Source organism: Podarcis raffonei, chromosome 9, assembly GCF_027172205.1.
Source record: "Podarcis raffonei isolate rPodRaf1 chromosome 9, rPodRaf1.pri, whole genome shotgun sequence".
In the NCBI taxonomy this organism is placed as follows: domain Eukaryota; kingdom Metazoa; phylum Chordata; class Lepidosauria; order Squamata; family Lacertidae; genus Podarcis; species Podarcis raffonei.
The window spans coordinates 29,962,531-29,978,826 of record NC_070610.1 but is presented as its reverse complement, the minus strand read 5'-3'; the positions used below and the strand labels follow the sequence as shown (position 1 = coordinate 29,978,826).

The 16,296-nt window shown below is 42.3% G+C and overlaps 1 protein-coding gene across 3 annotated transcripts in view; it reads left to right on the top strand.

Annotated features, from left to right (window-relative positions):
• Window positions 1–16,296, top strand: part of SNX25 (sorting nexin 25) — a 53,555-nt gene that overhangs the window by 31,098 nt on the left and 6,161 nt on the right. For 2 of the 3 annotated variants that reach the window (XM_053402486.1, XM_053402485.1), the window contains exons 8-13: window positions 6,177–6,308; window positions 6,909–7,184; window positions 7,722–7,877; window positions 10,617–10,748; window positions 12,825–12,965; window positions 14,497–14,610. In XM_053402486.1, the coding sequence (XP_053258461.1) occupies window positions 6,177–6,308; window positions 6,909–7,184; window positions 7,722–7,877; window positions 10,617–10,748; window positions 12,825–12,965; window positions 14,497–14,610 (951 nt within the window). Of the gene's footprint in view, window positions 1–2,671; window positions 2,846–6,176; window positions 6,309–6,908; window positions 7,185–7,721; window positions 7,878–10,616; window positions 10,749–12,824; window positions 12,966–14,496; window positions 14,611–16,296 lie in introns of all 3 variants that reach the window. The other variant, XM_053402484.1, reaches the window with a different exon arrangement.

Below are 16,296 nucleotides of genomic sequence, written 5' to 3'. Positions count from 1 at the left end.
GCTCTCTGTGTTTGTTTGTCCATCCGTCCTTCCTTCCTTCCTTCCTTCCTTCCTTTCTCTCTCTCTCTCTCTTTCTCTGTGGGTGGTGGTGATGCAGCTTCTTCTGCGTCATGTTATAGGACCTGATTGGAAGTAAATGCAGGCAAACTGGAGGAGTCTCAGTACTGCAGCGGCTACATGTTTGCATGAAGGAAAGGTTGTGGCTTTTGTAAACAATGCAGAGATTTATCTCCCCCCCCAAAAAAAAACATTCTATACTTGTTATCTTTCACTTCCTTTGGAAAGTTCAAAATATCTTATGTGAGCCTGCTATCAGGGACATTGGCAAGGCCTGCACCTGACTCTCTCTGATGACTCTATCACCGTTCACAAATATTGACTAGCTTCAAGAGCCAGCCGGAATTTTTTGCTTGCTGTTGACCCTTGCTCTCCATAAAGTGGGAGCACGGAGGTCTTTGCTGCAGTGCTGCTCTTGAGTTTCAGAGGAGCCGGGAGCACCTCTTGAAGCCCAGTACAACTGTGCAGGGATTTGTCCTCATCACATTAAATTTGTAGGGACTGTGACCTTGCCAGTGCTTCTATTTCTGCTTCCCAAGGCTAAGCACAAGGTCAGGGGATTCCCCAGGCATTGTCAAAGTTTGGAAGAACAGAGAGAAACTTCCAGACACCACACTGACTATGGAAAGCAGTGTGGTCTCACTGATTCTAAAGCTCAGCACGAGATCCAGAAGATACCCTTGTGGCTATTTCTGTATGATATTCTCCCCCCCCCCCTGCAATTTTAGTGGAAACCTTTTGGAAATTGGGGGCCCACTAGGGGGCGCATAGGAAGATGGCCGACAATAACATCTCTCCGACCCACAGGAGGTAATTTGGAGGCTATTTTGGGAGTAATAAGCCTCCCAAAAACCCACTCAAGATGGTGAGTGGGGCCGTATGCCTGCTGTGCCCGATACCACCCCCGAATTTTTGAGGGGGATGGGGGCATTAGGCACAAAATGCTCCTGTGGGATTTCGGCACTCCTGGACGCTGTCTCTGACCTGCGCCACTAGCTGCAAGAACTTCAAAAGAAACAATTTGGCACGAAGGAAATGCACATACTTCAGGAAATGAGGAGGAGTGAATACTGCAACAGAAGAGGTCTCTGGAAAAACAAGATTTAAATTATGAGAAGATACGTCAAGATACGGTATGGCAAATGACTGATGGGGGAGGGGGAAAAACGTTTTATTTTACTCATGTGATTAACCCCAAGAATCCCCTCCCTTCAAGAGTCAAAAGCCAGAAATGAGGTTTTAAGGACTTAAGCTGTGAATCTAAGGCTGTGTGGAGATAAACTTTCGAACCAAAGCATGTTTTAGAAGACTGTGGAATGTATAAGAGCTTTGTTCTGACGCAGTCAAAAATGCCGTCGTCGCCATCTTGGGAAGCTCTGTCGGAGGAATAAGCCTGGGAGGAGGAATAGTGAAAGAGAGCGTTTTACATCGTGGGAGAGACTCCTCAAAGAGGCTTTAAGAACGACAGAGCTATGAATTTACGAGGGAAAAAGTGAACTTATCTCCAAAGGTGACGATTTATGGGAACCATCTGGATTGAGGTTCACGACGGGAAATCTACGCAGGAGTATTATCGGTGTATATCGGCTTAAGGAGACTATCAAAGAGACCATAAAGGACAAAGAGAAAATATTTGATTAAGAAGTGATGTGGAAACAGCAAGATTGGAAAGAACTATGAATATGTGTTTGGACTGTTTGAACATCTATTTGGACTTATTTGGACTGATTTGGACATTAATGCAGAAGTAATGATTAGATCAGAATCCTTCCTCGGATCTGGAAGTATGGGACCCCCCAACAAAATTTAAAAATTCGGCACTGTAATTTGGAATTTATGTGATGTGGTTTGATTCGATGTGATTGGCCGGTTAATAAAAATTTATTTTTTTTAAAAAAAGAAACCTTTTGGAAATTGTCAATTTCTTTAGAAAGCCTTTAAAAGCTGGGACTCTTGTTCCACAGTTAACATAATGGTACTCATACTACAGGCCAGAATGGCCCTCTTTCTTATGAAAATTGTGCTATATTGAAATGTAGTACATAATTTTAGTTGCTTACCTAAGTCAGTTTGTCAAATATATTGTCATGACATATATGTGAATCATATATTTGGGCACATGGTTGGCATGGGGAAGAAACTCCACATTTCATAATAAAATAAAACAATTTATATGTTCCAGCTGTGCTTTGGCAGAATATTTGAGCAGCAAAGGTTGTCCTATGCTGACTTCACAGGTAACAATAAGGACACTACCCCAGTCAACACAAATTGTCGTTCTTCCGGGTAAATGTGGACATGATTGGACCGCTTGGCTGCAATTCTGTGTGCATGCATTTAGAATTAAGTCTCCTTGGATTCAGTGGGACTAATTCTGAGTAAACATACACAGGACCAAGACTGAAAGGTTCATTATCTCAACTCCTCCTGAGATGCGGCAGAGTTAAAGGGCACCTGTTGAATTTTCATCCCTGAGTTTGAAGCTACTTGACTTTAAAAAGCTTAAAGGGACACACCGTAGCTGTGGACTAGCTCTAAAATTAGATCTTCTAGTTCATAGCCAATCACGTGACAGGATTCTTGCCTGTGTCCCAGCATAGCTGTCTGCTTTCAGTTTATTGCAGGGCACCAAGGGTACTGGAATTTCCAAGACCTTGTGAGAACATTTCAGCCTTGTTCAAGGACTATACAAATTTCACATGCTTGGAAGAGAAGGCATTTTAAAAACTGTATCTGTGTTGACTGCAGTTCTGAGCATCTTACTTGGATGCAGCTTCTACTGACAACAGTGGGTCTTGTTTCTGAGTAAATGCAATTAGGATTGTGCAAAAATTTGGTAAAACTGGCACAAATGCTTGCAGCCAAAGCTTAAAAACCACAACCTCTTCTACCATGATAATGATACATCTAATTCATTTTTTAATTCCTTTCTTACTTTAAAGCAAGTCAATCTGTGAAGAAATATTTGCAAACAATTACCACTCCTGACAGTACTGAATTAATAAAGTACAACGAGAGCGCCAGTGGTTGCATTGCGATAATATTTCAGACTGAGTTGTGTTTTTGCTTTTATTACCCTGTGGCATTTTTTTATATGCCCTTGGATTTGACTCCCCCTGCCTTGGGGATTTAGAGGCATCTAAATAGGTTTAGAGGGAATGAGCTATTTAAACAAGCGGATGAAATATATAGCGGCTGAATTTAGTTTTAAGATGGTTAGCAGTAAGAATCACTGGAGGGAGAGTGGCCTTCTACTTCCTTCCATTTAAAGGAAAAAAGAATCCTGTCAATAACTGTCAAATCTGTTTTCCTGGTATGCATAACAAATTCCTCTTCGAAGAGTCCAGTTTACAGAGATGTTGACATTTTTAAGAGTAAATTGAAGGTATAGAGGAAAAGGGAAGGGCAAGAAGAGTCAAGTAGATGTTCTGGAGTGGCCAGAACAAGATTTTTAGGCCCTCTTGTTCCATTTTAGATTTGGAGAGCCAGACATTGCCAAACATTTCCATGCCTTTTCAGTACCCTGCCAGTCTGAGAACAGGTTGTTGGGCTTCTCCAAGGCTAGGTTCAATGAGGTAGGGTACATTTTGCTATGAATTCCCTGCCCACCAGGTCCAACGTGTCCCCCTTGTAGTGGCTTGGGGCTGTGCAAAAGGAGTCTAAAATGTTTGTGGTGGAACCTCCAGTGCACACGAGTGGCAGCCCTTTCCCACTCTGCACCTTTTGTGCATAGAGAAAAAGGCCAGGCCAGGAGGAATTGGGTACACGAGTGCCCAGAGCAAGATTTTAATAATTTTGTGGGAGAGAGAAGACCCAGGAAATGTGCAGCGACTCAAATCCTGCTCCTGCTGTGTCCAAAATGCAATGGCCACATTACTTTCTGGGGTTTCGTTTATATCTCTCATAACCCCTGTTTTAAAGCAGGAGCATTGGTTGCCAGCTTGTTTCCAGGGCGAATTCAAGGTGTTCACGTTAATGTTTGAAGCCCTAAATGACTCAGGTGCCAAATTTTGGAAAGACCATCTGCTTCCCTAAGGCCCTCTCAGGTGCTAAGATCAGCAGAGGGCGCTTTCTTGGTAGTACCATTGCATTCAGAAGTTCATGGTGGTGGCCTGCAGGAGGACATTCTCTGTGGCAGCACCTAAGTTGTGGAACCTTCATCTGGCACCCTCACTATTGAATGGCCCTTCTCATTGAATGCTCTCTTTACCCTGGCCTCTAAAACATAACCCCGAGATGTATACTTTAAGGATGCATCCTATTTTTGTGACAGTAAGTTGTTTTAAACTGGTTTTAATGTCTTTTTTTAAATTGTGGCAACCCTCCTTGGGAACTTAGGGTGTAGGGTAGGTAAATAAATTAAAACAGCCACCAACATTATTATTATTATATATAGGACACCCCTGCAGGGCTCCTCTTCTACCAACAAGGTGGCGCTCTTGCATGCAGTCTTCAGATGCAGTTCCACATTCCTTGTTGCTGGCTAAAAATCAACCACCATCTCTCAGCCAAATCTTACCAGCTACCTGACAGCATTGCTTGTTAACAGGAAGGAGGAGTTCAATTTATTTTAATCAACACTGAAGCTATAGCTGATTCAGGTGGTGAAATGAACAGGAACAACCATGTTTTTCTGGGGTCTTTCAGGAAATACTTTGAGCCTCCAAAACAGATGTATTTTTTTCATGCTGAACATTTTGCTTGCCCTTCCAGCCACTAGATTTTGGTTACAGATAGCAAATCAGCAGGCATATAACTGTGCTGATAAGGAACACTTTAGAAGGTTTATTTCCCTCCACTCCAGTTAAGTTGCTTCTTGAGTTCTTGGTTAGAGCATGTTGGATCCCAAGGTTCATTGTTTCTGCATTGTAACAATTGCAGCACAGCAGTGGATTCCAGTGTCTCATTTGCAGCTCAGCGTGAAGCTATATGAGCTAGTTCTTAAGCTGTTAATGCTCTAGTTTCAGACATGTTTGCTGGGAGCAAGTCCTGTCTATTTATTTGGGACTTATTTAAAGGTAAGCATGACTAAGATTGTCCTGCTGGCCGTTTTACACATAACTGTTACGGCTCCAGATTGCAAAACTAAAGGTGAGGTGAGGAAAAGCTCTTCAACCAGGAAATTGTATAGATTAGAAGTGGAGTTGGGGGCTACTCTTGCATATGGAGCCATCAGTGACACAGAAGAGAATGGAATAAACTTTGCACACCTCGGGGCTCTAATATATGGAGGAGTTCTGCAAAATTCATAGAACTTCTGGATTGGGTGAATGAGTCACTGAAGATACACAAAGGAAAATTATTATAGTGTGTTCCTTAATTCCTTGTATTGGTGTGTGATCAGGTAGGGCATTGTCTTAGCAGTTGTGTCATGAACACTCATGAAAATTGTCTTTAAGGCTGTGCAACATAGCGTACCTTCGCACCATTTTTTAAGAGGTTAACAGCAGAATACTCTATCTGCTTCTTTGGAATAAACAATTGCTTATTATGTTTTTAGTATTTGGTTGTCTATCCAGAGAGCTGTGTGGAGAGCTGCTGAGTTATTCCCCCCAATTTCTGGATACAATTCCTTACTGCTCGGCACTTTCCCTTGGAACTGGGGGGAAATTCAAAACTCATGTTTGTCCAGCCCTTTGAAGGAGTTTGAAATGGTTTAAAACGGAGGTGCTCGGAAAGACCTTCTTTTTTAAAAAAAAATGTTTTGTGCAGTTATGTATCAACTCCTCCCAGGGACCATATAGAGAAGGGTAGGTTATAAATGTAATTAATAAGTAATAAATTAAAACGGCTTCCAACACAGTACAAGGAGCTGCTGCTGCTGAACCTAGTATACACAAAAACATTCTTGCATGTGCTAAGAGTGGCCCTTGTGGAGATGGCACTGATGATCTCTGCATCCATGAAACATTTTTAATGTCTCCTGAGATTTTTATCAGAGTGCTGGGAAAATGGTAAGGTATAAAAAACAATGAATCCAGAATCTTGGATTATCTCTGCTGATCATTCCAGCCTTAATCCACTTTGTCAATAATAAGTGCACTTAATGAGGTTTGTAACCTGTGAACTAGATTACTTAATTGAAATAATGTCATTAATTGTCCCCCTCCCCCCTCCAGATTCTTCAATTTGAGGATATTTTGTGCAACCCATCCTACAGAGAGCACTTCCGAACATACATGGAAAGAGTGGATAAGAGATCTTTGATCAGCTATTGGGAATCTGTGGAATACTTGAAGAATGCTAACAAGGTACAAAGTAGATAAACATATGTCATACCTTGTTATTGGAAATATATATATTTTTGGCAAGACTCTTAATTGTAAACCAGTGTTGTATAAAAAGTTGGCATTGGCTTTAGTATTCAAATTGCATATAAACTGCTCCCAGATATTTTATCAGTCCAGTCAGTTGTGCTGGTGTGGCAAAAATCAGGCCAAATTTAAAAACCAATTCCCTATTTCATGAAATGAGTGAAGAAAATGGACTGTTCGAAAACATAAACAGTTAAAACTTAATTTTTCAGATCACTGGTATTTTTTTAATAATGTTTTTAGTGTTCACACGCAGAAGAAGTCTGCTGCTGTGATCTCCCTACCATGTGTTGCTGAGGATCAGCAATATGAAAAGGAATAAAGACAAACCTGCATGGGGTGTGATCCTTCTTGCTTTCTGTTTGAGTATGCTGTACTCTGGATTATGATTATAATTATTTGCTGTATGCCTACAAATATTTAAAACCAAGGGTCATTCTTCAGAGAACCGAATAGGATAAACAAGCATATATTTAACTGCATGGTTCTTGATTATGATGGATGCATCTCTTCATGTTGGTTTTTCTTCCTCCTTAGGCTGAAATACCTCAACTTGTGAGTCAAATCTATCAGGATTTCTTTGTAGAAGGCAGAGAGATTACTGTGGAAAAGTCACTGTATAAAGAGATACAACAGAGCCTTGTAGGCAACAAAGGCATTGAGGTGTTTTACAAAATCCAGACTGATGTTTATGAAACACTGAAGGACAGGTACTACCCATCGTTCCTTGTCAGTGATTTGTATGAGAGGCTGATCAAGAAGGAAGAAGAGAGAAGTACCGTTCAGATGACATCTGACGACAAAGATGAAGTGGTGAGTGATGCTTGCAGATGCCATGGAAGATAAACTGGGTAAAAAACTAGAATATTTGATAGCATAATAATATTGGGGGACATGGATCATAAGCTCTGGTGGATCAGACCAAAGGTCCATCTTAGTCTATCATTGTTTCCAACAGTGGCCAGGCAGCAATAGCTCTTCCTACTATTGCCCCAACAACTGGGTGTGTTGTCTCTGAACCTGGAGCTTCCATTTAATTATTATGGCTAAGAGCAAGTGGTAGACACGTCTTCCATCAAACCCCTTTTAGGGCAGCATTCATGGTCCTTTTCCCACATCATGTTAACTTTCACAAAACCATGATGTAATTTAGCCTGTGAGATAGTGGCTGGCTCAAGGTTAACCTGTGAGCTTCGTGATTTGAGGAGGGATTCAAACCCAGATCTCATTCTAGTCGGCACAGTTATTTACTTCTGCTTAGACCATGTGTGTTAAACCAGGTAGTCAAGTTAATGGATTATACTTTAACATATCTTGATCACTGTTGGCTACTCATACTTTCTCTTCTAGAACCAAGTTTGTGAAGAAGTTATTGATGAAGGAAGCTCCGGAATTAATGAGCAGGCCAGTTATGCTGTGAATAAGCTACGCCAGCTAAATGACAGACTTGAATATAAGAGACAAGCTCTAAATTCTCTCTGCAGTTCACCAAAACCTGACAAAAAGGTATGTGGCTTTGTTATTTACATGCATTATACTGGCAGACTGTGTTTCAGAGCAGTCATGTAGATACTCTAGAGAGCTTTCACTTCAAAAATAAATTGGAAGGTGCTGTTTTCCAGGCTTCTCATTAGCCACTGATTGTTCTACAAAGACATTGATATACAATCTTTAATACTGTTTCCTTCTCAGCACCCTGAAAATCTGACCTTAGCAATTTATGTGGGTTGCAATGTTGTTCTGTCAGTGAATATAAGTACCGTATTTTTCGCCCTATAGGACTCACTTTTACCCCTCCAAAAATGAAGGGGAAATGTGTGTGCGTCCTATGGGGCGAATGCAGGCTTTCGCTGAAGCCTGGAGAGCGAGAGGGGTCGGTGCGCACCGACCCCTCTCGCTCTCCAGGCTTCAGGAAGCTAGCCTAGCAAGCTCCGGGAGCGATGGCGAAGCTACGCACAACTTCGCCATCGCTCTGGGACCCGTTCTGGGGTTGAGGGAAGCTCAGGCTTCCCCCGCCCCCAGCCCCGCAAACTCCGAGAGCGATGGCGAAGCTGCGCGCAACTTCGCCATCGCTCTCGGACTTTCCAGGCTTCACACAGCTCTCCGCAAGCTGTGGGAGCCCAGCGCTGGGCTCCCACAGCTTGCGGAGAGTTGCCTGCATGCTGAAGCCTGGGCGCACTGAGCTCAGCGCGCCCAGGCTTCAAGCTTCGCGCAGCTCTCCGCAAGTGGTGGGAGCCCGGTGCTAGGCTCCCACGGCTTGTGGAGAGCTGCCTGTTTTGGGGGCTGGGGTCCGGGGAAGCTTGGGCTTCCCCCCGTTCCAGCCCCGCGCCTGGGGGAAAAATATTTTTCCCCCTTTATTCCCCCCCCCCAAAACCAGGTGCGCCTTATGGGCCGGTGCGTCCTATGGGGCGAAAAATACGGTACATATGTAGCTGTCTGACACAGAATCAGATCTTTGATTGCTTATAACCCAGTAATTGTCAGTTCCAGCTGACACTGGTTCTTCTCCAAGGACTCGAGCATAGATCTTGCTCAAATCTATTACCTGATATTCTTTAACTGGAGATGGCAGAAATTGAGCCCTGGACATTCTGCATGTAAAGCTGGCGCTCCACTGCTGAACTATGAACTTTAGTGACAATGTGGAATACACAGTGGGGCTTTCTAGCCTTTCTGAAATGCTGCATGAGGGTCTATGGGCCTTTTTGATGGCATAGTATCAAACCTGCATTCCTGCCTGCTTCTCCAGTTCTGCACCAGTGCTTGCTTTTTGGTTTGGTAAATGAGAGACAAAATGATATCAAGTCCTAGATGTTGGCATGGAAGGTCTTGCCATGTGGGTTGATTGCAATATCACAGGAAAATATTATTCGGTGCTTTGCAGCTGTGCTGAGAAAAGTTGCCACATGGAATTAATCTGAGGTGTTTACTGGTATAACAGTAAGAACAGTTTTTTGTGCTGATACGAGCAATCAAGGGGAAATCAAACCCATTTAATTTTTACAATACTTGGCAACCATTCCATGACTTCATACAGCAAGAGGACCATGTTCACAACCTGCCTTTGACAAATGGCAGCCTGTGGAGAGTTCTACCAAACTAATCTCTGGAGTAAGACATCAAATGACCCAGACTTTTAAAAAAAAATTTATTGTTGTTGTTTTATTGTTCTTGCCATGAACAATGGAGAATCAATAAAACTTTTTTTTTTTAGTAATAACTGCCTTTATGGCAGTTGCTTATCAAACATTGTTGGTAGTTGTTTACTCGTGTATTTTTTGATCAAGTATAAGCCTCTTCTATTCTATTTCACTTTTCCTGCTCACATGATTCAATAAAATCAACCACAGTACCAGCTCAGCGCTTTCAGATCTTTCAGTGCATCCTTGGGCTTCATACATTAGCATCAAAAGCTGCGATATAACAACTAAGGCATGGCTAAGTCAGATTCCTGGGTTCATGCATGTTATGTGATGCATTCATCTGAAGTCATGCAATTGCCACTTGGCCTTTGTTACAGTTTTACAGATAAACACAACATTCTGTGTGTACCCATAAAAATAGTGTGTAGCATAACCATACTTTTTAAGGTCCAAAGATTCCAAAGCATCTTTACAATCTAGTTCTGCACCATGATGTTGGACTTCTCTGCATAGATTATCTATTAGGTTGCTGAATGTGCATTTTCCCCCAGCTGTCTGACAGCCTACTCTACCCCCCCCGCCCCCCCCAAATCTAAGTGAATTAGTGCTGGACAATATCTTAAGTATTTTTAATTTTTTTAGTTAACAGCATCTTTTAAAAACTTTTTTGTAGTGATTTTCCCCTTCCCCCTATCTTTCATGAACTCAGCACTAAATCTTCATTTATCATTATGTTTCAGGGCTTAATTTGCTTTTCATTTCTGAACTATACGTGACCTTAAGCAAATTATGCATGACCTTTTAAGCAGTACTGCTATGTCAAGACAGAGTCATTTAGATGGGGAATCGTTTTGGGAGCTTTTACTAAATTCCTTGCCTCTTTCCCTTCCACTGCCTGACAACTTTTTATTTCTCTTCCTTATTGCTACACATTTAATCTGTTTCCTCCAGTACATGCACCAGAGTGATCTGTTGCAATAGTTGTGTAGATTTTCTAGAAATAAGGAAAGAAAGAAAGAAAGAAAGAAAGAAAGAAAGAAAGAAAGAAAGAAAGAAATATGATAACCGGTAATAACAAGTGATTCCTCCCCCTCCTTGGCAGATTGTTTCTAAACTGAAGGATGAAATCACTCTGATGGAGCGAGAACACGGTGACCTTCAATTGCACATTGAAAGAACAGATTGGTGGTGTGAGAATTTCGGCATGTGGAAAGCCTTCATAAATTCCAGCGAAGTATGGATTTTTCCTTCTGTTTAATTTTTTTTTAAAATATATATAAATAAGTGGAACCTTTCTGTCAAAAGTTTACATGAGCACATTTTTTTCTCTGTTGTCCAAAAAATAATTACTGATACATTTCCCTTTACTCCCCACTAAAAATATTATTGCTGAATTATTGGAAGTAGATGTCAAACAGAATGACATTGAGAAATGTGGCTTCCTTAATGCATATACATCATATGGAAAGATCCACTTTTGCAGACTTTTAATGCCTGGCCCCAACCTTCATTTTTTGAGAGCAGCTCAAGGCACGTTGTGGGGCTCACAGCAGAGGCAGCATTTTAATGACCATATATGAAGTAGCATGTATGTATGTCCTCTATGATTTACCCATGTTCAAAAAAAGAGCTGCAAACCATGGCTGTTATATATACAGTCGACATGGTTCATACAGACCATGGGTAGGCAAACTAAGGCCCGGGGGCCGAATCCAGCCCAATCGCCTTCTAAATCCGGCCTGCAGACAGTCTGGGAATCAGCATGTTTTTACATGAGTAGAATGTGTCCTTTTATTTAAAATGCATCTCTGGGTTATTTGTGGGGCATAGGAATTCGTTCATCCCCCCCCGGCCCCCCACAAGGTCTGAGGGACAGTGGACCAGCCCCCTGCTGAAAAAGTTTGCTGACCCCTGATACAGACCATGCCCCTGTCAGGGACTGGGCAAAGGAATGGTGGAGACCGCCTCCTCATCCTGACTCCTCCTGAGAGGAGTAAGAGGAAGACCGTATAGATTTACAACGGGTTTGAGGGAGGTCACAGGTCAGAGGCAGATGAGGGGAAAAGTTGAGAAATCATGGGAGAGCCAGAACACCCGGGTGACACATTGTCATTAGAAAGCATTCCAGACCCTCCATCTCCCAGAACCCAGCGAGCCTTAAAAGTAGGGGAGCAAAGAGCTCAAAGACAGAGGGCACGTAGCAGCACCCGTAGAGAGGAGGTGACAAATGAGGAAGTGGGAGAGATGGGGAGGTGGAGATTCACTCGGGACAATGCCATTATCCAAGAGACTGGGTTCTATAGCCTCTCTCTGTAAAGATTGAAATAAAAAAGGACTGTTAAGAAACTTTTCCTTGTCTTTATAATTGCTGGGCTACCAGCCGAGAGCCGCTGACAGCCCCAGTATGAGGGTTTCCTAACTGCAGCCTTTGCTGCAGCTTGCATAGTCTGGAGATGCTTGCAAGGTAAGTGAGGGCTAATATGCACCAGCCTCCCTTTTCTGTGTGGATAACAGCAGTCCAAATGCACTAAGAAATGTGGCATGTATGGAAAATATTTACACTACTGTACTTTTAGCTTTGGTAGATGATGTAGGTTAAAAGGAGGCAATATTCATCTTGAGGTGTTGATGACATGGTTGCAACCTGGTGAAAGTTCACAAGGCTGCTTTTCTAGTGCTTCTTGTGATCACAGTAAAGACAGCTGACTGCAGGACAAGTCTGGATGACAAGCGGTGTCCTACAAGGATCCACCTTGACTGCATTCCTGCTCAATGTGTATATGAGTAATCTGTGACCCTGCAGATCATTTACTTGCAACTCCCACCACCCTCATCAAGTATGGACATTGAATGACTAGGTATGGGTGAAATTGAAGTCCAGCAGCAGGTCACTCACTCCTCATCCCTGGTGTGTATGAATCCACTTTGTGCAATTTAGTGACCTGCAAAATGCTCGCTTTGCTTCTCGAATTGAACAAAGCCAGTATTTTGCGATAGGGAGCATGGGTAAAGGTTCACTATGCATCTTGTACCATGTTCTGTATAATATGTGTCATCCGCCCTAAGTCTATTGGAATCTGTGATCAAATAGGAGACTTTATATCTTAAGGCTTTCTCTTGGACCATGAAACAAAGTTTGTTACAGAACCATTTGTGTGCAGCAGTGAGAATGTGCTCTTGGAATTCTTGTGTAAAACTGTGTAGGTGTGCATGCATATCTTTTTCTAGGATGATGATGATGATGATGTTGTAATAATAATAATAATAATAATAATAATAAAAACAAAAAACAACCCTTTCTCTGTTTTAGGTCATAGAAGAAAATGGTGAACAAGTGCCCTGTTACTCTGTCATGGTGAGTTTACAAGAGATTGGCAGCGTTGAAGCTAAGGAATGGACGGTACTCCGAAAGCTCAGCGAGTTTCAAAGCCTACATAGGAAACTCAGTGAGGTATGGAGAACATGTGGAAGTTGCTCTTGCTTAGTTTTAATATTCTGTATGGCCAACTTCTGTATCCTCTGTCCCCCATATTGTAGGGAAGGAGCCAGACATGTCTGTCGACAAAAACAACAACCCCCTATCCAGTACCAGGCAGTCAGATTCCATAATAGTGGGGTAGGAGAGCAGCGGAGGGGGGGGTGTCAGATCTGGCAACCAATGCACCCCTTGGGTTTCAGGTAGTACATGGGTAGACGAGTCTAAAAAGCCTGGGAGCACAAATTTTGATTCCCCTCTAGCCACTATGCTGGCTCATTTACCAGAAGTAATGTATTTAGCAATAACTCTGAAAGTGTATACATGCACTCGATTATGACCACGCTAAACCTTCCTAGAGCAATATATATATCAGGCAGCTTAGTTTGGTCAGAATCAAGTTGGGGGTCTTCTTCATGAGCTCCTGCAGTTCAGAACATATCACTCCACCGATCATAAGCCTTTTTTTTTTTTTTTTTTGCCCCCTTTCCTTACTCTTTCCCCTTTTCTGCTCTTGTGAGGCAGAAAATTGGGCTGTTTTGTTTCCGCTCTCTTGGTGTTTTGTCTCCCTTCTGTTCACTACATTTACTGATTCTTATCAGCAACATTTTTCTGTTCAGGGAACCTGGCAATTTTCTCTTTGTTGTCTTGTGTTTTTGCTGCTGGTACTTTCAAGGGGAGTATTCCAGCCACAGGGTGCCTTCTGTGTGTTTTATTATTTATTCACTAAATTCATATCCCACCCTTCCTCCCAAAGGAGCCCAGAGCAGCACCAAACACCATTATGTTGATGCGCCCTCCCCGCTGTTCTTTTAAATCTGGTTTTGTTAGAGCGTAGTCCACACTGGCATTAACATCCCAGAAGATTGTAAGCTTATATTCTGTATCTAAAACTTTTTATCCTGTGTTCATGTTAGTTCGGAGAGTTGGCTTAAGCACATCAAGAGTCAAAGAGGCATAGCATGCAAGGCATACTATGTGTGCATGTGAGTGTGAGTGACAGCAGCCAGTGGCAGGAAGGCATCGTGACATGTTAAGCTGACACTGAATGTGAACATAGGCTTTGTTCCATCTTTTCATATACACCTAAAGTAAATTATTTTCACAATAGCTCTTTCTGTTTCCTTCCAACTATTTGTTGGTTCATTCTTATTTTGCCATTTTTATTCTGGCTGTATGAAGGCTTTACAGCTTTCTTCTACTTGCTTAATTGCACCGACCCTTTTATAACCTATTCTACTCTGCATTTTTTGCAAGATGTTAGTTCCAACGAGCCTTAAGCTGGCATTGGCTTATTTCTGCAGCCTAGTACTGCACTTAGAGCTACTCTTTTTGGCTGATTGATGGAAGAGTTCCTGCAGGCGATCAAGGGCACAGGCAGAGGAGCCGAAAACTACCTAGTTCTTCCCTTTGTGGCTAAATAGAACAGGACAAAAATAAAGACAGTGTGTAAATTAAAATGGAGAAATAATTGTGATTTGCTTTCTTTTCCCATCCTCCCACCTAGTGCTTCCCATCATTGAAAAAAGCTCAGTTGCCTTCACTCAGCAAACTGCCCTTTAAATCAGTAGACCAGAAATTTATGGAGAAGTCAAAGAACCAGTTAAATAACTTCTTACAGGTAAGATATCAAAGAAGCAGCAATCACAATATATATATCTGTTTTATTTTACTAACTTAGAATGGTGCATTGTCCTTTTTTGCATGGGCTTTAGAGTAAGGAATTCAGTTTCTTGATTGCATATTCTCACATTTCCCCCCAATGTTTATTCCCCCCCCCATTTTTTATTGATTTTCACAAAATTATAAACAAACAAATAAATAAAAGACAAACAAACATAAATCATAACCTTATTAAAATTATACTTATTAACATTGTTAAGTGACTTCCTCGCTTCCCCTTGGTTGCATTTCAATGTATATCCTTTTAATGGTTTTCCAAATATTTCCCCCCCCCCCCATGTTTATTGGTCTTTTCACATACTGCAATCCAAATCCAGAGCGAGCCGAATTGGAAGTCCTATTCATTTCAATTGGGCATTACTTACAACTAATTGTTGATGTGGATGTGACTTTAGTATGATCAAATTGCTCTGCATTTAGGCCTATGTTATTTAAATGTATAACTCAAGTTATTTAAGTGCAAACCTAAGCATACAGTAAGGTATGATGCATATGTTTGGATCTGTTTAAATGTGCAACTTAGGTTTACATATGTTTAGCGTATCAAAGAAGTACACTTGTCAGGTACACAGAACTGGCTGGTGGTGTCAAACGCAGCTTTTCTAGCATACAGCCCAATGTAGTGAACAGCTCTTGACACTTCTTCTGGTTGGCTGTGCCTGTAGCCAATAACAGCTCCTATTTTTCTGTTGCATTCCCTGGGACAAATTAGGTACTCTCTCAGATGGGCTCCACATCTCCCACTTCACCTTTCGATGGATTTTGTGGTGTTTCAGAATCCTACCACATTCTTGCGTCTTACTCATACCATCAACCGTGACCAGACTTCATTAATCAACCCTTTTCTCCAACCCCAAATAGTGATGCAGCTGAAAATTTTCTATAGGTTGGTCTGCTGAGCAGTTCATTGAAGTTCTAAAACTGCTGTTGAAAGCAGTCAAGGGGTTCCATGCTTAGAAATCCTTAGAAAAATGCTTAGGAAATCCTTTTAGAGTTCTCTTGGCCCTATAGCCCCTCCCCCAATGCTTAAGGGACCCCTGACCATTAGGTCCAGTCATGGCCGACTCTGGGGTTGTGGCGCTCATCTCGCTTTACTGGCCGAGGGAGCTGGCGTACAGCTTCCGGGTCATGTGGCCAGCATGACTAAGCCGCTTCTGGCGAACCAGAGCAGCGCACGGAAACGCCGTTTACCTTCCTGCCGGAGCGGTACCTATTTATCTACTTGCACTTTGACGTGCTTTCAAACTGCTAGGTTGGCAGGAGCAGGGACCGAGCAACGGGAGCTCACCCCGTCGCGGAGATTTGAACCGCCAACCTTCTGATCGGCAAGTCCTAGGCTCTGTGGTTTAACCCACAGCGCCACCCGCGTCCCCCAATGCTTAAGTAACTCTTTTTCAGGATCAAATAATACGTAAAACATCTTAGTAATTTCTTTTAAGTACTGTTGAGGGGGCGGTGGGATTTGCTTTATTTGATGGCCCCAAATTGACCAATATGCAAGGAGAGAGAGGGGTGTGTGGCCTGCACAACTACCTAGCTACCCATGCCATTGACATGCAGCTACTGGGATAAGTCCAGTTAGAAGTCCACCACACTGGTGGCAAAGCCTACAGATTGTCCCTTA